The 26,212-nt window shown below is 41.9% G+C and overlaps 1 protein-coding gene across 3 annotated transcripts; it reads right to left on the bottom strand.

The window, feature by feature from the left end:
* On the bottom strand, positions 1 to 25,168 carry rap1aa (RAP1A, member of RAS oncogene family a). 3 transcript variants are annotated; one of them, XM_023825623.2, is made up of 8 exons: positions 25,069 to 25,168; positions 6,761 to 6,849; positions 5,695 to 5,763; positions 5,536 to 5,592; positions 4,313 to 4,453; positions 1,380 to 1,523; positions 1,179 to 1,297; positions 1 to 797 (listed from the first exon to the last, which is right to left on the bottom strand). In XM_023825623.2, exons 2-7 carry the CDS (start codon positions 6,815 to 6,817, stop codon positions 1,208 to 1,210), a joined length of 558 nt encoding a protein of 185 aa, XP_023681391.1. In that variant the 5' UTR covers positions 6,818 to 6,849; positions 25,069 to 25,168; the 3' UTR covers positions 1 to 797; positions 1,179 to 1,207. The 3 variants fall into 3 exon arrangements, with proteins under 3 accessions (XP_023681391.1, XP_023681392.1, XP_023681393.1); XM_023825624.2 differs by having other exon boundaries at positions 24,960 to 25,080; XM_023825625.2 differs by lacking the exon at positions 25,069 to 25,168 and adding an exon at positions 18,979 to 19,130.
* Positions 25,169 to 26,212: the final 1,044 nt, after the last annotated feature.

Here is a 26,212-nt window from a genome sequence, read left to right as displayed (position 1 = left end):
TAATGAAAATGTACTAAAATTTAATCATTCATAAAAGCTCAAAATTATTTTGTGACAGGAAAACACAAGAAGCAATATTAGAGTTGGTTTAGTATAATATATTTAGCTTCAAGAGACATAGAAATCAACTTACTATTTTCCCAATGTCCTTCTATAAAAAGAACTTTTTCAAAGCATCATTATGCAAACAAAAACTGGACCTGGAATATATTATGGGGAAAATATGAAAGCTGGTGATGCAAATTATAAAACAGATGTTATTTGCAGATGTCCCTGTAAGGGCACATGGACATAAATCTATTACTGCCAACATAATTAGTGCAGAAAGATGGGTGCATGGTTATAAAAAGGCTGATTTCCACTTGATTTCACTTGCAACAATTAGACTGATTTGAATTGAGTCCATGTCATTTTAAGATTAGGTGTTTAGCACAATGTCAATGTCTTCAAATAAGCTATTGCCAAGATGAAAAATACTGCAGTCTTGTGTGCATTTTCCAGAGATCTGGAGCATCTGGGGACAATTATGAGGAGCCATTACAGTGATTACGATGTTCTGCTGTTGGAGGGGACCTTTGGGGAGGTGGGACATTAAAAAAAGGAACACCCCAAAAACAATTCTTCACGTTGTTGTAGGATATAAAAGCAGAGAGGAGTCTGAGATATGCCGATCCTTCTCTCTTTGTGGGTTATGGAAGGAGAGCGACCTGCTCTTGGTGTCGCTTTAACACACACGTCATTGTTGAGGACTGAAATGCTGGCATTCTGATTGGGCAACAGTTCGTCATTACAGCATTCTGTGGGAAGCGAGAGAGACAAAAAAAAAAAAAAAGGGGAGAACATCATTTACATAGCTTTGGTGAAACGTACGCCACACCACTACTGCTGGCTAAGCTTCTGAGGTTACAGTTTCCCCCCCCACACATTTACAAACCAAACTATGCTTAAGAGCCAAAACAAGCTCGGGGTACAGCAATGGAGATCATGAAAAGGACCCTGGACCTAAAATGAAAAAACCTAACTTCACATGTAATCTATATGAAGATCTGCGCACGGACCACAATTATTTCCATAATATATGCCCCACCATCCTTTTGAAATGAGCTGACGGCCGCCTGGCACTGCAATGCCCCTTACAGCCTGCGGGAGGCAGCACATCCCCTCGTGATGTCTCTCACCTGGCTCAGAGCTGCTGCAGGGGGCAGGTCTACAGGATTGTGCAGTTAGACTTCCTCTTTGCTTTTTTCTTTTCCACTGGCGTTTTCCTATTTATCTGTCTGACCAGGTCATAGAAGATCTGTGAGGGGCACGGAGATGCAAGTGAGGACGTGGAGGTGAAAGTGGCAACCTGGACAAGTGTAGACCCCTTAGACTCCTACCTCATTAACATTGATCTTTGACTTTGCCGAGGTCTCTAAAAAGGCACAGTTGTTCCACTGTCGAGCCAAGTTCTGGCCCTGCTCCTTTCCTACCACGCGCTCCTCCTCCAGGTCACACTTATTGCCTACCAGGATCATAGGCACCTGTGGGATGTAGGGTTGGGAGACAACCACCAATGAGGAACCAAAAGGAACATCAGATCCCTACCCACAACCACCAATGAGGAACCAAAAGGAACATCAGATCCCTACCCACAACCACCAATGAGGAACCAAATGCATACCCATGCAGATCCCTACCCACAACCACGCAGTTCTGAGACACTTACTTAGCATAAATAATGCAGGTTTAATTCTGGATAATAGGACAACGATTAATGATTTTGTTGTCTTTGCTTTCAATCAGCAGCTTAGAGAAAATAAAAATAAAGACAATGACTCTCTGGGGATGGGCGTGATGGAAAGTGTGTGGTATTGCAGGGTGAATCCATTAGTGATGTCTTCCCCCAGGTAATATTAATGCCTCAGACTGAAAAGTACATTTGGTTTCTCAGATTACTAAACATTGCCAAACAGTTCAGCAATTAACTGGCAGAAGTATTAAGTGTTCTGGGCTCTCAGACCACCTGGCATCTTCAGGAACCTCGCCTCATGCCCCGCCAGACATATCACATGTTCCCGATTCTCAGGCCACTAGACACGCAGAATATTTCCGGCTCGCAGTCTGCCAAGGAAATGTAGTATCCCAGCCTCACAGATCTAGACGTAGGTACACATCAGCTGAGGCCATCAAGGGTAAATGAGTAAGCGAAAGCGCTTTAGAGTGGCTATCGTTTAATGAACAGGCCATTAGCTGCTCACTGCGAGCACTTGTGTTCCCTTGGCAAACTAGGTGAAAAAGCATTTAGGTAAAAATAAATGACTTGCACCGTCCATCCATTTTCTGTGAATACTTGTTCTATATAGGGTCAAGGGGGTCTGGAGAGTATCCCAGAAGCTAAGGGCGCAAGGCAGGGAATAAGCTAGAGCAGGAAGCCAACCCATCACAAAGCACACAGATACATTCACACCTATGGCCAAGTTGGCAACTCCAATTCACCTCAGCATGTTTTTGGACTTTGGAAGAAAACTGGAGAACCTTGAGGAAACTCCAGGACAACACAGAGAACAAGCCAGCTCTACACAGAGCCGGGATGGAGACTCGAACCCTGGTCCCAGAGGTGTGACACAACAGTGATAACCACTGCACCATCCAATCCCTCAGTAATGCCCCAAATGACAAGCTTTGATTTTCTACTGTGTTGCTCTGTGTTTCAGCATTATGGCTGTCAAACACTTCTGATAATTTGTGTGCGACATTTCATCGTCTCAAAGGTCAACAAGCCAATCAACAGGGTTCCCGCTGCCGCTCGTCACTCTCATCATTGACGAAAACGGAACCCATGGTGACGAAGAAAAACGGCATCAAATCGTCACTCTGGCGAATTCAATTTTCAAATGACGAATTTTGAATTTTTGAAAAGTCGAATTTCATTTTTTCCCAATTTTGAACCGTAGCACTCGTAGGGCCTAATCAAAACTGGCCCGGCGCCCCGGACACACGATCGTCGATCATCCATGTCAAATGAGCATGGGCCGTTCTAAAAGTAGCAAATGTTATCGATCGGTGTGGGGACATTCTAAAACGCTTAATGTGAAAACGCTTAATGTGGTTTAATGTACCAAAATAGCGACCAATAATCACCAAATTTCGCACACACACATCTGGTCATAAAGACTTTCACCTGACAAAAAATCAAAACGGAAATACAAGGAATATGTACTTTATTTTACGTTAAGCTTTTTCCCCTCCATTGACGCCCATTATAAGGAAAAGGCTTAATGTAACTTAAAGTACCAAGACAGCCACCAAAAATCACTATATTTCTCACACATATATCTGGTCGTAAACACTTTCACCTGACAAGAAATCTAAACCGAAATGCTAAGAATAAGGACTTTATACTATGTTAAGCGTTTTCCCCTCCATTGACGCCCATTATAAGGAAAAGGCTTAAAGTAAAATAAAGTCTATATTCCTTGTATTTCGGTTTAGATTTTTTGTGTGTGTGCGAAATTTGGTGATTATTGGTCGCTATTTTGGTACATTAAAACCACATTAAGCGTTTTCACATTAAGCGTTTTAGAATGTCCCTCTCAAAGGTACTATGAAACACCCGGAAAGTATTAGCTTATATATATATATATATATATAGTAATTAGAACATTATTTCCGAAATGCGTACTATACATCATGTTTTCAGCACGCCAGCATGCAAATTTTTACACAGTATTCACGATTCTCCCAACTTTATCAAGTAGACTCGTGACTCGCCCATGCCGTTAGTTGACCAATCACAGTGTGATTGTCAGAAGAGATGTATATTCAGTGAGTTTAATTATTAATTTATTAAGAAGCGGCGAGAGTAACTAAAAAAAACGGATGCTGAAAAAAAGTGAAGAATTTGATTAGTGGAAGCAAAAATACAAAGAAAAGTGAAGAATTGAAATCAAACTCCAGGGGGAACCCTGAATCAAAGAAAATTTGTTTTCTTTTTATGAAATTGTAAACCCAGAAGTAAACAAAGCACCATTTTAATTGTTTGGCTTTAAAGAACAACATTTCTGAGGGGCAATGCACTGTACTGGTTCAGACAACAGAGTAGAGCTTCCCAGTTACACAGGATGGTATAAATGAATAAAGAGGAACACAGCTGCACGCACACAGACACACATGCTAACAGGCTGTGGGCACCAGCTCACACAAAGTTAAAGGCAGGACACATACAAAGAGAACAGGCAGGTTTCTGTACTCCCAAACAGAGAGCCACGGGCTCACAGGTGTCCAGGCATCTGTCCTGCAGAAAACAACATGAGACCGGTGAGATACTCACATCTTCAGTGTCCTTTACTCGTAGGATCTGCTCCCTTAGGTCCTGCAGGTCATTGAACGTTGACTGTGCCGTTATAGAGTAGACCAGAGCAAAGCCCTGCCCATTCTTCATGTACAGGTCCCTCATTGCTGTAAACTGTTCCTGTGGAGGGCGAAAGGAGGGGGGGGGGGGGGTTTACAAACCACCTTTACACCCTCCACTTTGCTCAGGAGTAGAGCAGGCAGCACGGGCCAATGAGACAGGAACTGTACTCCGAATTTCTTAAAATCCACACTGGCAATAGTACCATCATCCATAAAGCAGTGTTCCGGCTGGAGTGTTTAATGAGAAGAAAAGGGCAGTACAGCAAATACACCAAGGCTTCTGGACACACAACGTATGGTTTCCAAATGGCCTTTGCTCCGGTGGAGCTCTTCATTTCTTCAGTCTTGTTAGACATTTGTGAAAAATCAAATGTGTTAGTTACATGTTACAGCTAATACAATTTCCTGTATTCCCACCTGATTGTTAATGTAATGCAATAAAGATAAGATTCAACTTGAATGGAAATATCTTACAAGAACTGAAAATCAACTTGGTCACCCAACTGTTCAATATAAAATCTGCTTCAGTGAAACAAAGTGGGCCAACAAAAGCAGGATTCAGAAACCAACATTTGATTAAGTGAAAAGCTGGAACTCAATGCCACTAGAGGGCACACACTCCTCAAACGTTCAGTTCTGAGCTTAAAATCTGAGAGCATTGTTCCTTCAAACCTGTTGTGACACATAATATGTCTATGTTCAAAGTAGACAAACAGAAAACTGTTAAAAAGTTCACATTTATGTATTTAGTAGTTGCTTTTGTCCAAAGTGTCATACAAGCAAGGCAGACAATAGAAGTATTTTAATTTTGATTTATTAGGTTCAAGATTTGTTTTTGTCACATGCATGAATGTAGAGATACACCAGCAATGAAATGAAATTGCTGCTGCTCCAGTCTGTGCAATAAATAAAGTTGAAGGAAAACCATATTAAATATTTAAAAATGAACAAAATAAGTATTAAAATACAAGGAACATAAATATAAAGATAAGTTATACGAAAATTAGAAAATTTGTTAGAGGGTTTTCAGTACATACATATCCTACTTAACCTACCGCTGCAAAAAGCACATAAAGGCAAATAATATTGTTGAACACTGGTAAATACTGGAAGTAAACGGAAGATGCCGGAGTGGCTTACCGTCCCTGCCGTGTCAAGGATCTCCAACATGCATTGCTGGGCGTCCACTTCCACTTGCTGTTTGGGGAAGGACAAGGTGGTGTCAGATGGGCCCATTGACACGCTTATGATGGGACTCAGGCCATACCCACACACTCATAAACCCCCCCCCCCCCTTACCTTTCTGTAGGAGTCTTCTATTGTGGGGTCATACTTCTCCACAAAAATTCCCTGTACAAACTGGACTGTCTGTAATAGAGGAGATGAGTCGGCAAAGTGATGCAACATCGACCACAGCCAACCAATAAACTTTGCATGCAAAGCTAACCATGGCTACCAGGGCAGTCTTCTGGTTCAAAACTTGTGTGTCAAATGAAGTGTTCATGACTAACAGGTGCATCGGGATATTCAGGACTTCAATTTGCCTATTTAAACAAGCTGCCCATAAAACAGTCTGCTTACTTCCTGACATAAAAGGGCTGGCAACACAGTCGTGCACCACGTAATGATGTTTTGTTCAATGACAAGCTGCATATATGATGGTGAGCCCATCAATAAGATTAAAATGGAGCTGAAAAATTCCCACTGCCAGTGATGTCATAACACAAGGAATTATGTCATTTTTTACTGTGCTGCTGGTGTGAATACACTTACTGCGCTGTCCGTTGCATAAAAGTTTAGTACATACAATAACATACTTGATAACTGTTTCTGGTTTACGTATTTACTATACAGTACTTTTATTGTTTTAGTGTGTAATGTTTCTAATCACAAACAAGGCAAAAAGTGCTCCTGTAGCCTAGGTGTGTAGTAGACTATTCAATCTAGGTTTGTGTATGTACACTCTGTGATGTTCGCACAACAAGATCACCTAAAGACATTTCTCACAACATATCCCTGTCATTAAGCGTCACATGACTGTATTACAGTGAGAATCTGCTTGAAAGTCCCCATACAAAGCAATTTAAAAGTCGGCAATAACAGAACAGCTGCATGTGACAAAAAAAACAAGGAAACACCAAGGAGCAGGATGGGCTTGTGGTCAAAAGATGAAGATCTGAGGTAACGCGTCACAGAAGACGAAAGACGAAAAGTCTTCACGGTGGGCAGATGAACTTACCTCCAGCCCATCAAGCAAACTGTCGAACACTTTTTCAGTTCTATGTGAATCTCCGAGACAATATGAAGGCGAGTGCAGCAGATGGGCAGCTTGCAGTTATAAGGTAGAGGTAACAGAAGTACTTACCAGCGCAGATTTCCCCACGCCTCCCGAGCCTAGCACCACTAATTTGTATTCACGCATGGTGGGGTCACTTCACCAAACAGACCAGCAGTCTAAAAAGACAGAGGAAAAGAAAGACAGAATAATTGTTAAAATATGCATCAGCACATTAAACATCATTCCAGCAGCGACTGCTAGATATATTGTGATATATCTGTAGAGAGAGCAGCAAAGAACAGCCAGACCAATAGATTCCTTCAGTCATCACCATCCTGATACCAAATACTATACCACATGAAACCAACAACAGCAGAGAATACTGTAACAACCCCCCCCCCGCCCCCAGCCTATGTTCAGCATAGGCTGCTTATCTTTGGGACACCAATTTCATTCCCACAGAAAAACAAAGCTGTTCTTTCCCCATTTAACTGCAGATTTCTCACTGTGTTTCAAAGTGACAGACCAAGTCAATGGTCCATGACATCAGGGAGCTGATTCTGTTTTGGGCCGACAGGGGTGTACTCATATTTACATTCATACGTGGAACCTGCAGGCATCACTGCGCTTCCTCTGGTTCCAGGTGTTTTCCAGTGAGGCATCTTGACAATTTACAACCCTTTGCCACACAAACATTAGCAACCCACCATAGTTTGAACAGGTAGATGATGTCCTTTAGGAAAGGAAGGCATATGGAGCCATCTCTACCTCTCATGAGGTATTCTGCATTCACAATGTTATGTGGGTTCAGTGCTCTTTAGTCAACTGACTTCACACCTAACAAGGAATTACCCAAGTGTGACAGACAGGAAGTTCATACAAGCCAGAAGCAATAAAATCGGAATATACTGGAAAATAACCTGGATTTAATCAAGGGACTGCTGTTTGAGGCTATGCTGAACAGGTACCAATTTTTCCATGCATGCCCGTATACGCCTTGGCAGTACCCACCGTGAAATCAGCACTTCTATTCAGAACACATGCTGCCAGACATGAAGGCCCTTTACAGCATGGAGCGTTTGGACAGATTTGGAAGCATTTGAAAACTGGATCACCTAGTTTCTGTATTCACAGGAGGGGAGAATAGTTTACATGGGCAGCCGGCGGTAGAGTTTCTGACACGCGAAGACACTGAAGGTCAGCGTGTCCGAGCAGCCCCCCCCTCCCCCCCCACTCCCCATAAAGCTTAACTGCTACGTAGCATCAGACGCTGAGAACACTCTTCAAGCCGTTTATTTGCCTGACAAGTAAAGCTGCTAGACAGGAAAAGGCAAGAGGTTGACCCCAATCCAGTGAAAGCGCCTTGTACATGCCAGAAGCGCGTATGATGCTGCCGTGACTCCGGTCTCCTGCTGTCGCACCCAGCAGACGGCACTGGGAAAAGATTCAGCACTGAGCATGTTGCCACCCTTTGCCTGCTCTGCTTTTTCTCATTAGACAAAGGCTCTGTCAGTACAAGCTTATCACCACCTGAAACAGATATTAATCCCAAAATCGGCTTGTGTTCATGCCAAACTATTGCTTAGAACTCCCTCCAACTACACACAAAACGGACCATATGTACACACATTATACAATGAACAGTCATTTCTCTTGCAAGCACGCAAATGCATAGTTTCCTGAACACTATGACATCACCTTATAATTATCCATTTTTTCCATGAAATGAGCTAATGACTGGATGAAGGAAACAGCACGGATTTTACAGATGTTTTATATCTTTCCTGATTTAAAGTAAGGGGAGTGTCACAGCTAACAGTCCACTTCAATAATTCACAGTAATGAATATCAGAAATTGTCATGAGAAACATATCAAAGTGATAAATGGCTTTGCTCAGAAACTTCCACTTTAGCTTTACTTATGCTGAACCAAGACAGTCAAACTCACTATTTAAATACTGAATGTTAGATAGTGTACTTAAGTGTCTAGCTGAAACCAATATACTGCTAAAACTGACCAATCCTCAACAATTAGCGGACAAACATACTGTAAGCCCTGTTCTGCACTGTTCCTGCAGAAAAAAAGTATACCTTGGCTCCCATCCTTTATCCTGATGGGTAAGCCATTGGTTGAACTCTCATTCCCAAACACAGGAAAGTTTTGCTAAGGTGTGCGTCCTTTAAGAACAGAGCTAAAAGTGGGATCAGGTAAGCAGCACTAGAGGTATGTAATCCTACAAAGGAACGTGAGGCAGTGCAGAGTGGCGCAGTGAACTTTACACTGCGGAAAGAACCTTACAAGCCAGAGAACATTCTCTGTCCCAAACCCGAGATCCTCCTCAAGTTTAAACTGTGCGTTTCTCACTGCATTGGAGGTGCAGTGGGGGCATCTGATAACCCCAATGCCACAGGCGACTTAACCTATCAATTTCACCATTGCCTAAGAGGCAGGACCTAGGCCTAAGAGTTGGTGAATGACGGAACAACTGGACACAAAATCACGAACAACTCGGACAGAAGCACTAAAAGAGTAAACCTTAAATAGCATTTCTGTGGAGTGGAATGGTGTTTTCAGTGTGGGGAGAAAAATGCAGCCAGAAGCACAGAAACACACAGGAGCCAAACATGCTGCTCAGCATCATTCAGGATCAGTGGAGACCTCACAGGCAGCCACCTTTACAGCAATTTACCTAATGTTATAATTCACTGAGAGCTGGGATAAGGTACACTAAAGAGGAACCCTATACTACTCTCAACTTGTGAAATGCAGTTTATTGCCCATAATAATACTTGCAGTAAAAGGCTGAAAACCTGAGTGCATGAGCAAGTGCACAGATTCATGCATAACTACTGACTGTTCTTGCTGCCTAATTCCATAGGCATTACAGGACAGTAGGATGAAACTGGGGGAAAAGTCCTTTAAGTGAAGTGAGTCTGCTGCTTGTGCTCCATATCAAGTACATAGAACTTTTTGTGGAAATCATAAATATACGTTAAACGTTGTTTATTAATTGCTGGAGAAACAGGTTGGAACTAAAAGGCCATGCAGGAAGTGAACACAAATACCCCTGGGTACCAAATTAACTAATCCCAGTACACACTGCAGCATTACCAGCACTCATCAGCCGCCTGATGACAATCCTGGGAAGGGCAGCAGCTGCTGGAGCGATAGCAGCAATCGGCAATAATCTGTGAAGCATTCGCCGTGTCTCTGATGGGAGCTGACAGAGCCCCTCACAAGGTCTGCAGAGTCAACAGAAACGCCAGGAGGAATTTTATAATGGGATGGCCACTGGGTGACCATTGATTTTCATGGGGTGACATACGCCAAGACATAACAACAACAACAACAACAATAAACCTAACTAGCTTCACTTGCTCCATTCCAATGTTTTTAAAGTGGAACATTGCTAATTCAAAATACATGTACTTCAATTAAAAAGCAAAAGAGAATAAATTAGGATAAACCACATTTACAATCAAATCAATTAGAGATCTTATAAATCTGTTCATTCAGGAGAGCTACGGAGCAAACGAGTTACCTATGCAAACTTAATCGTCCAGTGGTGCACTGCAGCTTTCAATGGTTTCGCTCCTGGAATAAAATCTCTACAGCTGCATTTGGGGGTGGCCACCGCTTGGTGGCGCCCTTCAGAGCCAGGCAGCAGAAACCATAGCTTTAACCCATCCTAAACTACCACAGCTTCAATACAACCATTGTCTGCTGCGGCACCGTACCAGTGTGGTACTGTAATATTCTGCTGTATTCTGTTAGGAGACATACTGAACACTGCCTGCCAGGGGAAGTTCATCCTGGCACGTGGTCACTGACTCACCCCACTGCACAGTTCTGAAAGGGCAACATTCCACTTGCACAGCTGTGTCAATGTCAGTAAAAATCAGGGAGAAGGGAAAAAGAACTTAAACATGCATGATACAAATTGGTTAACATACATGGCTGATATGTTGTCAAAATATCTGTATTGGTCTGATGTGTTGACCTTGGCCAATATTTAACCTTTATCGATATTCAAAGTTAACAGCACCACAAATAAAGACATATCTACTAAAACAATGGGGATCTTTGCATTGCAGAATCAGCCATAGTGGAGGACAAGACATTTTGCCGGTTTATTCAACACTAGCCATAGCGTTGCCACCCCCCAGGCCACCACATTGATACTGTCCCCAACAAACTGGACGTGTGGTCCAAAAACTCACGACAAATGGCGTCCTGTTTTGGTTCAAATGGGACAAAGCATTTTATTTTATAATAAGGAACGATCATGTACAATATAGGATGGGTGGCAACTCAACTAAGAAGAGGTTTCAAAGTACCAGCCCACAGCATATTTTTAATTCATCATTAAATCTGGCCAACAGATCGATCTTTTGTTTTCCAAAGAATAAAACAATGTAATGTCATTTTGCCAGTTTCACTTTACATTGCATCTCATATCACTTTACCCTTTTATGTTCCTGGGAGTATACAGGGAATACTATAAAGGCATCCAGGTGGTGTTTGGTTCAACGACTTAGGTAAGTGATCAGAAGGTCACTGGTTCAAATTCCGTGGCCAGCAGAGTGATGTCATCGTTGGGCCCTGGAGCTTGGCCATTAACCCCAATTGCTCCGGGGACATGTTGCCCCTGCTTTCTCAATTGTACGTCATTTCAGATAAACACATCTGTTGTAACGTTAAAACCACAGTCGCAAAAAGCAGACTGTAGCTGCTAAGCTGTAAGCTGCACATTTTTAATTCTGCTCCTTTCTTCCCTTTCAGCTCCAAAGCAGTCCTTGTTGCAATAATGAGCTGTGCTATTGCAGTCACAATGATCCAACATACTCCTTTCCCTTTGACAACTCAGTCTGACTGCTGATGTGACAGCCAACTCAACAATAAAGTGTTACCTCCTTCACAAAGCAGGGGAGCAAACACTAAGAGGAATAATGATATATTTTATCATTATATATTACATAAAATCACACACACACACACACACACACACACACACACACACACACACACACACACACGACCACTGAAGTTTTGTTTGTTATAGCTTTCGCCAGCAACAGTAATATTTGTCTGAAAGGCTCTTACAGGTTGCTTACATATATTACGAAATCACCAGGATATGTGCTAAACAAAGGGGTCTCCAACTATTTTTCAGAGGGCCAAATTTCATCAGCAACACAAAGCTAAGGTCCACTGCCTCCTGGGCCGGCAGAATTTAGCAGCCTTATGGGCAGTTCAATCACTGCTCCTCATCAGTATATAGTAATGAACATATCAGACGGATTACTTCAGCTAAAGAACCTGGCTTACAGTAAGAACAGTGGTGAACTTACCAGGACCGGAACCCACAGGTACTAAAGACAACCGGTACGAAAAACTACATAAATGAATCATTTATTAAATCTTAGGTTTTTAGATTTTACTGGATTTTTTTTAATTCACTGGACACAAACTTCCAAATAGGTCATGCAGGTTGTTCAGACAGACAGACAGACTAAGTACTTAAGTTGTTCTTACACTTTTTAGACTATGCAGACAATCATTCTGTTTGATTAAAGTTGTGAAGATACTGGTTTCATTAAAATTCTTGGTTCAGACAAAAAAAAAAAAAAAAAAAAACACATTTGGGCTGTCGTTACAGTAATTTTACAATCATCCAGTGTTTCGGATAGGCAGAACACAAATCTGAAATCCAGACTGTGGCTGTCAGATACAGTACGTGTCTGTAAAAGAATTCAGATCCTTTTGGAATTTCATATTCTAGTTGAAAGATTTTCCACTGTGTGATCAAATAATTCACTTATTGTGGCCACACAAATTCTTCCATTTGGAAGGGTAGGGCTGGGTGTGCTTGTGACAGAGGGGAGATTGATGATTTGTGTATGTGTGTGTTTGTATTTGGACAGTGAGAGGGAAATACTCCACTGCACTGATGAATAGCTCAGTATGATTACAGTATTTCCCAAAAAGGATTAAAATAAAGAGCAGGAAAGCAGCCCCCTAAAACACTACAAAGACACATTGATCATTCTGCTTCACTGCAGATGGTTTGATTTAAAAAGCACTGCACTGAGGCTGCATGTTCTGGCACTGGGACTAGTTGGAGTTTAAAGCAGCCAGATGTATAGATAAGCACCAGTGAGGCCCCAGTGAGGCACCTGCAGGTCACCCCCCGGCAGCAACGAGGGGGCACATCTCCCCAAACCAATAGCGCTTCTCCAACAACATGGAGCTGATCAATAATATGCCTCAAAACTTAAATCCCCCCACTGCCTTCCTAAATAGATTCCTCCTCCGGAGTGCTCACACAGAATACCTTGAAGCATCCTGCATAAACCTCTTCAGCCCCCTGCCAGAACATTTCCCAGCAGCAGCCCAACCATTCAGCATTACCTTAGTTCTAGGCAGCTAGTGTCCAGTTATTTTTAAAAGGGGAGCCATAACTTCCTGTCTGAACAGGAGAAGTTGGAAAATACTCCAACCCTTGGAGAGGTTATGGAAAATACTCACTTTCATTCCTGTAGCAGACCCAAGGTTTGTCACCTCAGTATGTCCTAAAAGATTTGCCATTAGGGTCCCAGACATGCCATTAGCAGTGGTTACACTACACAATCACTGATCAGTACAAAACTATAGACAATGATGGAATACAGTCATCAGCAACCAGTCACCCTTTGTGAGAACAGTTTGGAAAAACAGCAGACCAAAATTCCTAAAGGCAGTGCTTAATGTTTTAATGTTTAGGTCAGCATTTCAGTTCTGAAAGCTCATTTTACACATTTCTTATAAGGGAGCCATTATGAAGTAAAATAATCAAATATGTGCATTGCCACGCAATTAAAAAGTAGAAAACAGGCAGGTGCAAAGGGCCAAACCATGTGACAGATGCTTCAGATACAAATACTAATGTACCTTGAAAGGGTCTAGATAGCAGACAGGCACAAACAGCAGCATCCATGACAAAATGTGGTCATCTTCACTTTTGTAGGGGAGACAGATATGGGAAAAATGCACAAATAATCGCTCTCTCTTCAAAGGTGCTGAACAAGATGTGTGGGCTCCTCCACCACCATGGAGAAAAGCCAGATGAGACATACTGAACACTGCCTGCCAGGGGAAGTTCATCCCGGCATGCGGTCACTGACTCACCCCACTGCACAGTTCTGAAAGGGCAACATTCCACTAGCACAGCTGTGACAAAAGTGTTCAAGGCATGTTGCCCAGCACTGACAGGCCAAACAAATCCAACAACTTACAGACAAATTCAGATACTGTTAACAGTAAAACCTTTGGCATAAAGGACGGCAGCGGGACTCTGACCAGGATACGCAATACAGGTAAGGTGGATGGATGGCCGTGGGCAGAAAGATTTGGAATGACTGTGGAAACTGCCACCCTGTATGAACCAATGGCTCCAGGAAACATCTGAAATCAGTCACATATTACCAATACAGGTGTCCACAGGAGGGGTAACACCCGAAACAAATATGACAGCACACCCCTACCTTGCAAACATTTTAGAGATGTATTTCAAGCCATAAGTCGTCAATTTAAAGACATTTCTTGTAAGTGATACAATTATTTGCATGAAAAAAAGACTAGCATGCAGCAGTTGGGGTGGAAATGAATCAGAGTTGACTGTACATCACTCCAAAGCACGCAGGAAGTTACACATTTGCTATTATAAAAACAGGCAGATAGTGCTTTGATGCTGGAAATTTTTAGCTGAACACAAACATCTCTCGTAAAACATACAACCACCTGATTCCCACCCATGTCCATTAAACTGGAGTTATTAGTCTGCCATCTTTGAACCATTCTTTTCTGGCTGAAAGAAACTGCTAAGTAATAGAAAGAATATAAAGAGCCACTTAGCCGCTTAGAGCTAAATAGTGAGCAAGGTTGGTATTAAACTTCAGTTCCCCCCGACTTGCAAAAGAACTTTCTCTAGTGTCTAGTTAAGTAACAAAGTAGACAACTGGAAAAAATAACAGCAGGAGAACGGTTCAGTTTGTGTTTCTGACGATGACCTGTGGCTACTGTCATACTATGGAGTCAAGGAGCCCACTAGGAAAATGTGCAATTAAGCCGAGCTTCCAGTCAATGCCGAGGTACGAGTCTAAGAAGTATTGAAGCAATATCAGAACAAACACAACAAATAACCAGCCAGAAGTCCCAAAACATTTTAAATGGTATAATTCAAACAGAGAAAAACAATATTTTGTGATATACACTAGTAGTCTACATTGCCAAAAGTATTGGGACACCCCTCCAAATCATTGAATTCAGGTGTTCCAATCACTTCCATAGCCACAGGTATATAAAAATTAAGCACCTAGGCATGCAGACTGCTTCTACAAACACATGCGAAAGAATGGGTCACTCTCAGGAGCTCAGTGGATTAAGGCGCGGTACCATGATAGGATGCCACCTGTGCAATAAGTTCATTCATGAAATTTCCTTGCTACTAAATATTGCATGGCAAACTATTAGTGGTATTATAAGAAAGTGTAAGCAATTGGGAACAATAGCAACTCAGCCACGAAGTGGGAGGCCATGTAAAATCACAGAGCGGGGACAACGCATGCTGAGGCGCACAGTGTGCAGAAGTTACCAACTGTCTGCAGAGTCAATAGCTACAGACCTCCAAACTTCATGTGGCCTTCAGATTAGCTCAAGAACAGTGAATAGAGAACTTTATGGAATGGGTTTCCATGGCCGAGCAGCTGCATCCAAGCCTTACATCACCAAGTGCAATGCAAAGTGTCGCATGCAGTGGTGTAAGCACACTGCCACTGGACTTTACAGCAGTGGAGACGTGTTCTCTGCAGCGACGAATCAGGCTTCTCTGTCTGGCAATCCTATGGACAAGTCTGAGTTTAGCAGTTGCCAGGGGAACGGTACCTGTTTGATTGTATTGTGCCAAATGTAAAGTATGGTAGAGGGGGGATTATGGTGTGGGGTTGTCTTGCAGGGGTTTGGCTTGGCCCCTTTGAATGCCATTTCCATTGGAACTAAGCCATTTTGGACAATACATGCTCCCAGCTTTGTGGGAGCAGTTGGGGGAAGGCCCCTTCCAGTTCCAACATGACTGCACACCAGTGAACAAAGCAAGGTCCATAAGGACATGCATGAGCAAGTCGGGTGTGGAGGAACTTGACAGGGCCTGTACAGAACCCTGACCTGAACCCGACAGAACACCTTTGGGATGAATTAGAGCAGAAACTTCGAGCCAGGCCTTCTCGTCCAACATCAGTGCCTGACCTCACAAATGCTCTCCTGGAAGAAAAAAATTCCCATAAACACACTCCTACACCTTGTGTACAGCCGTCCCAGAAGAGCTGAAGCTGTTATAGCTGCAAAGGGTGGGCCAACTCCATATTAAAGCCTATGTATTAAGAATGGGATGTCATTAAAGTTCATGTGTGTGTAAAGGAAGGTGTCCTGTTACATTATTTTTCCATAAGTATCTATGCACTCGGTATAAGAAATAATATAAATGTTAAGGAATCTGATAACCAAGAATACAGTTCAAACATTAACTCACACCCTTATTATCACCCTAAGTTCCATGTCATATTGCTGTAGGGTTAACCAATATCAGCCGGGTTTTTGCAGCAAGAAAACTGCGGCCCTAATAAAGTTGAATACCAACACAAATTTCTTGTTTATTAAAATAATCACAGAGCTGTGCTGACCCTCACACAGCGACAGCCCAATTATAAGAATGAATGGCACCACGCTCAAATTATTTAAGTCTCGTTCTGTGGAAAGATCATAGCTGTAGAATGCCTGAAATACAGCTGTAGAGCTACAAGAAAACTGTAGCATGTATATTCCAGAGTTTGTGCACATCTGTAAACACTTTACACAGATTTCAGGTTTAATCAGTCTGATCTTTTGGGTGGATTTTGGCATTGGCTCCATTTTATGATCAAATCCATACAAGCCCACCTTCAAACATAAGGCCCCAGATAATCAGAAGAGAGTCGAGGCTCCACAGATGGCAACCTACCAAGGCCGTAGCTTCAGTTATACAATGGCTAAGCTTCAAGCTACATTACTGACCACTCAAAGACTGCCAGCCAAAAAAGGAATGACAATGTCGCAAGATTCTTGTGAAGAACAGGGTTCCAAGTCTGAACAAAAAGTGGATAACTGTTACCACTCTCACATCCTGTTTCTCTCTCACACTCCCACACAAATGCTCTGATAGAAAAAAAAGGATCATTACATTCACAAAGTTAACATGACTGATTAGTTTTTGCTCTTCAAATGGTCTGTTTGAATTTAAGTCTCATTTAACAACTGGTAATTGTTGCAATAAAACTGATCATGCTGACTGATAAATACGGGTCTTCAATCCATTAAGTCTGCCACAGTGATTCAACTGCACAGCAGATAATGTCTTTCAATTAGAACAGAGGATTCCCACAATAAAAGTGGCGTTGCAGAATCGCTTCAACAAGTACATCAAGGCATGGTGTGGGCTGTTTATAAAGCAAATTCAAACTGAATCCATGTGAAAAATAAGATGACATTACATTTGCTAGCAACAAGTAATACTTTGCTTATTCCTCTTTATGATATAAAACCGCAATTTCCCCACCATCAATCATAAACCCCGTATCCCTTTATCAGCAGTATCAAACCCAGCCATCCAATCAGAGACATGCAAGTCTGTTCTGTTGCATGAAAGGGGGACTTACACAATGCCTGACTTTAATGACAGAGGGGGGAATCTCTTTTTCTGGTCGCATTGGTTACATAGCAGGAAAAAACAGAGCTAAATGACCTAAATATTACACTGAGGAAGTGATAATGCTGCATTTAATAAGGCTCATCAGAGATTAATGGGCACATGGCCACAAAGGCGGGGGGGGGTTAACCTTAATGGGCCTCCAGTATCAGCAGGCATCCAACAGCAAATGCTTAAACTCAGAGACTGTACCAAAGACGGTGCAAAACGTGCCTTACAGGTCTGAAGCGGCCCATAGAGGAGAAGGGGAACAAGCCACAGGTGCAATCAGACAGAGCACAAACACTTTCAGATCGGAAACACCAGCCGCCAGCCGTGAAACACGCTAAAACAGAAAGTCAGGACAGGTGGCCACGCCTAAGTCAGAAGAAGGATATCCTTTCTACCAGTATACATGTACAAGTGTAAGAACACTACAGGTTCTGTAGGACGATGCCAGCCCCCCACCAACACTGTCTGACTCACATTTTCAGGGGATCATTATGTTTAATCATTCAAAGGGCGTCCAAAGAAAAATGCTGACTATAAATGAACTGCATAATGTCCAAAGTAGGTACAGATACAATAGAATATACACATAAAAGAAAATCTAACAAATACCATTTAGAGATTCATTCCCAATTCACAGCAATGTGTCAAGAAATTTTGAGTCATCTAAGCAAAACTCTCCTGTTGAAATTAAGAAGCCTACATTTATTTAAATCACTCTCAATGATTTGAGAGAAATGCGTGAGGGCAAAATAAATTTTTAAAAAATTAAAAATTCAAAAAAGAAACTGAGGGCAAAGTTTCCATTCATGGAGCCAGGCCCTAAGTAAAGGGACACCATTCCCTCCCCCTCTAGGTCACTGTTTCTCAAGCCGGTCCACAGGGCCCCAAAGACAGCTGGGAGAGGCCATAGATGTGGACTGTCTGGCAAGTAACTGGGAAGTAGCTCAGTTTCAGTTGTTATCACATAGAAGTCCTGCTTTTAAAGCAGCACGATTTGCTGACGGATAAGAAACCTACATGCGTTAAACCAAAACGAGAGAAGTGAATCATCACTCAAAATCAGTTATATTTTTCCCCCAATTACTTCTAACGTCCCATCTGAATAACATTTCAAACACTGAGCTCTTATGACAAAATGAACACTTTAAAATCATTAAATCCTTTATGTAGCTAACAAGTTTAAATCCTAGTCTTCTAAAGCAAAAACTAAAAAAAGTTGTATAATTAAATAAATGAGGGGACTTATCAAGGTGTTTCACCAGATTATCCACATTAAGCAGTTGCAACCAGGAGGATTTTATCATTCTATTATGGTCTATACATCTACAGACTTTGTTCATAGTTTCAGAATTAATACAGCAACCATATTATAATCTTCCCATGGTAAAACAGAAGAAAAATGCCATCTCTGAATAATCACGAAACTCCATTAACGTTTCTGAACTACCTTGCACAATTTTGTGAACAATCTATTTTCTTACATTTACAAAGCTGAACAGCATGTTCAGTGCTGAGTGAGGATTTTCAACTACTCACCTTTGTGGAAACCTCATGGGACAGAGGGTACAAACAGGTGCAGAAATATTCCTGAGCGACATACACAGGCTGGCCTTCTGTGGTCAGGAGCGATGAGAAATCAGAGGCATTCCCCAGCATGCACATGCGGGTGTAGTGACGCCTCCGGCTATCTCCTACGGAGGGAGCTCCGCGTGGTCTGCCTCACATACTTAATGACCTGTCACCCAAGTCCAACTAATGCCCTCTTTGCAGCAGCGGCCTGTTTCTGAAAGTCGCAGGCTGTCATTGTTGTGCGATGAGAGGAATCCCCAGCCTGACAAATTGCCTCTGACGACAAAATGCTGAGCCCAAAGCTACAGATTTTACACGTGAAGACAGGAGAGAAGCAGCGGATTGTGCTTTTACGTGTGACAGTCAGGGAACCATATTTCCAGCCTATAACTAACAAAGCCGGCACGGTACTCGGACAGTCCCTAGGAGGCATCAGACAAAGCATTATTGCTCGTTATTGCTCTTCCTGGGCCACTGTCGGCTGAACAGACTCGGGCCTGTTTGAGCTGCCAAAAGGAAATTGGTTTCTCATCACAGGTCATTGGACAGCATTGACACCGCACTGAGAGAGATATATTAACAAAAGGAGGGCAGCAGAGAAAACGCGTCTTGGACTAAATTGTTTCCACAGCAAAACAGTTCAATGCAAGCAGGGGCAAACCTTACGGACTCCCGGACACCTTTTAACTGACCCCAGAGCGAACAAGCAGAATAAAGGAACTGCAACACACAAACGCAGCAAGAACATTCACATCAGCCCAACAGCTGCGCAAAAGGTGTAACTCTAGTGCGACAGGTTAAAGGAAATCGTGTTGAAACATGCTGCCCACATGGAATAATGTCATTTTGCCATGATTTACCAGTTAGCCGTTAGCCTCCCTCATTACTTAACGGTATCACAATACTTATGTTATTGAACACGAAACTAATATTTCGCAGGATGAAGAAAATTGTATACAGGTCAAAAGAGAAACAAATAGTCATGTGACCCTAACAATCAGAACCAGAATACTTTTATTATCCCAGAGGATAATAAATAGTGCTTAAAGATTGCATAGTACATCGATGCACAAAAGATACACACACGCATGCCACGTACAGCACTTCTAAAGTCATTTTTAGGTCTGTTGTCATTTCTATATAGATCTCTGTGATGGTTAGTTTTCAGAAGCTGCCCAAACTCATAGGTTTCGACGCCACATGAGTGTGGCCAAATTCATCAACACTGTATACAATTTCAAACCACATTCTCAGCTAAAGTGTGCTATGCAGAGGTGAGGGAAAGGTGTCTGGGACTCTGAAGACCAATTAAAAATAAAATTGCTTTTATGCTGTTCCATTTTACTGTACTTTTATAAAATACGTAACTGCGAAAACAAGTACAATAACTAAGAAAGGTAACACAATAAAAAATAAGCTAAAACTGCGCAGCACAAGCATTATTCTCGGGCTACAAGCCCAAAACTACCGTCCCTTAAATGATCATTACTCTGTGATGCAACCTGGACACACAGATATTTTTAGCCATGTCTGCAGAAGCAGTCAGTGGACTCCAGAGAGTGAGTCAACTGGCAGGGGACGGGGGTGAGGACCAATTATGGGTGTCTCCCACAAAGCATCTTAATGTTTACCCATTTTCATTTTGCAAGGACTCTGATGCAGCTAAACAGTATCAAGCGCTGTTTTCAAGACCCTTTCATTTCCAACTTAAAATGAGATCAACAAAATAAGACACTAGTGATTTTTAAATATTCTGTTTGGTTCCAGTATACATCCACACATTTTGTTAAGTGCTTTTTCTTTCTTCCAATCTACAGTATAAAGAGGCAGAGACCCCAGGGTCACTAATAACTCACCCATGATCAACTAGATGATGCCTGCAATCAGATTTGCAGATGACTATAGAACGGGTGAGGAATTGCGGATTATGCAGCAGTGTATACATGTGTTTTTTTTTTTTTTTTTTAAATGAGTGTTAAATTTACGGCATTCATAAACATTACTGTCACTTAGATACCACCACAGCTAATGGACTGCATTTGAGTGTTAGCAAGACAACAGGGACAACCAAAAATATATATATGTATAGTTTTTATGTAAACAACAACAAAAAAAGTAAAAACCACCCTGTCGTATTTTTGCTGAGCTAACAGCAATGGAGATTTTATAGATTTTAAAGATATGGTCAGTAGGAGTAGGAACAGAAAGCTCTGCCTTTCACAGTTCATACCTCCCCTACCCCCAAAAAAATATTTCCATAATTCTCTACTACCAAGCTTTTTTTTTTAGCAATATATCCAGGAAACAAGAAGCCTGAAAATGTCATAAGACATGCTGACTGAGGCCCAGCCTAGGTACCCTCACACAAACACCACAATCCAGACAACCTGTGGTCATCACATTTCATAGTAGGGTATAAATCTAACTACCTACATGGCTCACCAAGACAATCTGGGTTCCACAGGTGCACAATGCCCATCAACATATCAGCACTGGCTGATATGAATTCATTAAAAATCAAGACAAAATTGGTCTGATGCGTCAGTCTTGGCCGATATTCAAAATTTATCAGTATTAAACATTAGCAGCACCAGACCTAAAGACATTACCACCAAAATAATCGAGTTGATTGCATTAGACTATTAGCCATTTTCTGCAGTGGAGGATGAGGGATTTCATCAGCTCATTGACCACTAGAAGTAGGGTACCACTTTCAATCTGCAGAAGGACACTGATGCCACTCTACTGTGAGGGGAGTGATTACACAGTCTGAAAATACAGGACAAATCACATTCTGTATTGGTTCAAAATGAGATATAGTGATTCATTTTATAATATGGAACTATCCCATAAAATACAGGATGGGTGACAATAGGATGGGTGAGAAAATCTCTCAGAATACAAGCCCACAAGATGTTTTTATACAGATTACCATCTGTTTATAATTCTATATTAAATCTGACAAGCAGATCAACCTCTTATTTTCAACAAAATATTAAAAAATGCTGTAACGTTATTCCACTAACCAGTGTGGGCCAGTTTCAGTGCCATTGCTGGGACACCAATGGTCTTCCCAAAGGCAGTTCAACTTCAACCTATATGACCATGCAAATCTACTCTAATCCAAGGTGCACCTGAAAATTTGTAAAGCATTTGTTTTTATTTTAAGCTGATAAGCTAAGCAGTTTTTTTTTTCTCTCCATGGACACACGACACACCTCCATGAGTGAAAGGGACATTTTGTTTAGTACGTTTAGTTTATCTGGCAGCTAAGCCTTGGGGATCCCCTCTGGTTTGTGTTTAAACTGAACAGTGGTGATTAGCATTAAAAAAGATAAAAACGTCTGGGGTTATTAACAACTTACCCACGCTCAACCCATGCAGGCAGTTTTGCACATGACTATAGAACTGCAAAGGGACTGACTGTTACATAGCCAGCACACAACCACTTTTGAAGGAAAGTTTTGCATAGGTACGTGTCATCCAACTGGATCAGAGCTACAGCTACTGTGCTGCCAGTGTACTTTGCCTCCCACACAACCCACAAGCCAGCTCAGAAGAAACCAAGTCTTCCTTCAACATTATGTTGCTTTTAGAGACTGTTTACGTTTTGTACAATATTAACAGTTCAAGTCTTCAGAACAATAAACCCCCTATGGGTAAAGACGGCATTTGTGCGTTTCCTTTGAGAGACCGGAGAACCAGCCCCCAGCAGTACCTATTTTCTTTTGGAGATTCCCAGACATCCCCAGTACACCTGCCCACAGAAGACAGCTACCAACTGGAGGCTGGAAGACAGCCAGAATGCCACAGTGCTGCTGACCTGGAGAGTCACTGGCTACAAACCAGGGTGATCCAAGTGATTGAAGATTACTAGATGAGATTAAATTTCCCATATTGCTCTAGACATGCATAAAATACAATGCCCAGTAAACTCTTGCACTCAGTTCACTGAGAACAGAAATGGTATAGAATTTATCATAGTCTATGGTAAAATCACATACAATGTTACAAACAGTAATTCACGGTTACCCACATGTATGGTTATAGGCTTCATACAGCGGGATTCAAATAATTTAATAAACAGACCTGTTCACATGCATAACAGCTAAGGTTTAACACAACTGCCTTCAAAACTAAAAGATCATCTAATAATGAACATTTCAAATTGGGAAAAGTTAGCTAACAAAAACTTATACACATACAAGATTTAAAAAAAAAATCCCAATTAATCTTTCATCACCATAACACGATCTCTTGCATGCATGTAAGAATGTAATCCTTAGATAGCAGAACTTCTCCATTTGTAAAGTTTATGCTTATCAAAGCAGCTCTCTGGACGCTCTCCAAGTTGACTCATGCTGTTGGCAATGACGAAGTTACAGTGTGACTTTATTCAACGCCTCCCAGAGATTGGACAATTTCAATGAATGGGCACACAATAACCCACAATAAAACCTAACAGAAAATAGAACATGCGTACAAGGGACCAGGCACTGTGGTAAACAATTATCATAATTGTGATTCAAAATCCAAGCAAAGAATGAGTCAAGTTATAGGTTACGCTGATCAAATACCACAAAGAAAGGAAGTTATTCATCTTTAAAGTCAACTCAGCCCGAGTGAAGGATTTTCAAGCAAATATATGCATACTTGGATAAAACGAAGAGCGGATAGTTCTTACGTCAAGATGCTATGTATGCATTCAACGAAAAAGCAAATAGTCAAGTCAAAATTGCGAAAGGAGATCTTATCGCCCATGACTTCCCCCACTGCACAACACTAGCAAAACATATCAAACGAACCCCGACACTTATGCAATTAAAAGAAAAACATTTAATGTTAACGGCAAATATGAAGAACAGCGAATAATAGTAGCAAAAGTAATGGCACAAGTAAAATAGGCTTCTAGAAAAACCGATAAAACTGTTCAAAATATATATTTAAAATGTAAAACTACGCGGTGACATTTTAGTTAACATACTACTGTTGTTAGGGGGACTCAAAGCTGGTGAGTTATCGATATTACAACAAAAAGGGGGGCAGACATTGAGGCGTTTCCTGCGTGTTTCACATACTTTGGAACAAAAGTTCGCGTTTACATTTCATAATTAAACAGCGAATTAAACAGAGTCACGTTTAACTCCCTGTCATGCGTGGTGCACATGTGCCTTCAGAAACAGGCCGGAGTGACTGCGCTGCCACACACTACACCTACAAACCCAACTGCACAGCTATGCGAATGAATGGGCGACATAAATACAGCTAGCTGTGGATTTTTTTTTCTTTCCACATTTAAGCACATAACTGCATCACTGTTAAGCACAATATTTGTTAAGCGCAGGCGGCAGATTACTGCACGGTGAAGCTAGCTAGCTAAATAAATAAACACAGCTCGCTAACGACACCTACAACAGCGTAAAATGTTCCGGTCTTCATACTGGAGGCAGTGGGTTTTCCACAGCTAACTGGCTAAACAGAACAAATGAATACAAGTTTGTCACGCACAGCCAAGTCACTACGTACGAAAACTCGTGTTAGCGCCTTTCCGACACGGTCCACAACTACACCCCCTTAAATGGTCTTATACTACAGAGGACCGGAGCGGATCTTCTCGTATTTGCGTCTAATCACATCGTATCGCACGGGGAAGCACGCGCCACATTGCGCTCAATTCGGATTCCCACTTAAAAGTGCAGAAATCGATTCCTTTTCGCCGTGTCCTGTTTTCAGACTCTGAAGTTATACAACTAGCTGAACAGCGATCTAGCTGTTAAAACCAGGCACGACACGGGACATGCTGGCAGCTAACTAAGCTAGCTCCCTCCCTTCCGCCCGGCCTAGGCGGTGTGAGTCTACTAGCTAGCCGCCGAGAATGCGGGGTTACTTCGCCTTCGACTAGGTAGTGTATTTTCCCAACTAAACCGTCGGCTGAGCCGTTGCCTAACCTTAAGGTGGCTTAGAGGGGAGGTCGAGGGATTCAATCCGCCGTCATGCCCCCACTACGCTGCCTCTCGACAAGCACGATTGTCGTAGAAAGTTTGCTCTACTACTCACCGTCTATCGCGCTCTCCGCCACTCCACTAGTTACGGATAAACTCCTGTCTCTGAGATGCGGACGTCATCCGACAGCCGCCGAAACGACGTTCTTAAAAGGGCAACGCCGTTTAGCCCCTTGCCCTCCTGCATGAACAACCGAAAGTAAGAAGTACAAGGAGGGGGAAGAAAATCGTTTACCTCAGATTTCAGTTATCCGTGATTTTTTTTATCATGTATGTTTTGCTTAATGATAACATAGTTTGTGTTTCGATGGTTTTGAGTACTGAGATCCTTCTTCAGACAGTGCCGCTTTAAGAAATATGCCATGTCTGATAGCGAATAACTCCCCTAATAAGTGGTGTGATTGTCTCTGTGCGTGTGTATCGGCTGCTAGGATGTCGGAGACCAGGCATTACCTGCTGTCTATTGGCAATATACCTCCTCAAAACGGCCTGTAGATGGAAAATTATAATTGGCGATTACTACAAGGAATAAATTAAGTTTGATAGCTAGTTCGACTGACAACGCTTTTAGTTCTATTAAATTTTGGTGATTCTGACGCGTGCGTACTCTTATGTTTCTGTTCCATGTTCCATACTTGTGTTTTGGTGTAATTAGCTGTCATAGTGTTGCTTTTTCGCGACAGACGTATTTTTTTATTTTCAGATGGAGGTACTCCCTGTTGTGTTTTGTTTTCATGTGTACTGTATTTAGTAGTTGTTTTTTGAGATGTGTATACCTCCGACATAATCTAATTTCCATCCTTGTAACCTCCTATTCTGAACCGGGTTACAGGAAGAACCCCATTCCCCAAAGCCTAATTGTTTCTCCCCTCTGGGAACTTTCAGTTATATTCATGCAATTAGATATCATGAGGTTATTGAGTGGTTGGGGCTTGTATGTGATGTGGCACTCCTTGAAAATTGATAGAGCAAATTAGGCCATCTTACACCTGTGGCTTTAAGAGACATGCACAGAAAGCACCAAATAAGTTGCATTTCTCTTCTACATGTGAAGATACCACATGAATCAAACAAATAAGCCTTTTGAAGGAAGTTTCTTCTAAAGCACGTTCTCTAAAGTAGGGCTGTGGTTGTCTAAAGCTGCAATGTGGTGTTGAGGTGGGAAAAAATGAGCGTAGCGATTTCAAACTCTCACTGAT

The sequence above is a fragment of the Paramormyrops kingsleyae genome, chromosome 6 (assembly GCF_048594095.1).
Source record: "Paramormyrops kingsleyae isolate MSU_618 chromosome 6, PKINGS_0.4, whole genome shotgun sequence".
Classification (NCBI taxonomy): domain Eukaryota; kingdom Metazoa; phylum Chordata; class Actinopteri; order Osteoglossiformes; family Mormyridae; genus Paramormyrops; species Paramormyrops kingsleyae.
Note: the sequence above shows the minus strand (reverse complement) of the source record. Positions and strands in the feature narration are given on the sequence as shown.

Excerpts from the sequence above, each read along its gene's own strand:
- rap1aa (XM_023825623.2), bottom strand. The coding sequence starts at position 6,817 with ATGCGTGAATACAAATTAGTGGTGCTAGGCTCGGGAGGCGTGGGGAAA. Across the intron at positions 5,593-5,694 it reads TAGAAGACTCCTACAGAAAG|CAAGTGGAAGTGGACGCCCA; the intron begins GTAAGGGGGGGG and ends TTCCCCAAACAG. Across the intron at positions 1,298-1,379 it reads CAAAGATCAATGTTAATGAG|ATCTTCTATGACCTGGTCAG; the intron begins GTAGGAGTCTAA and ends TGCCCCTCACAG.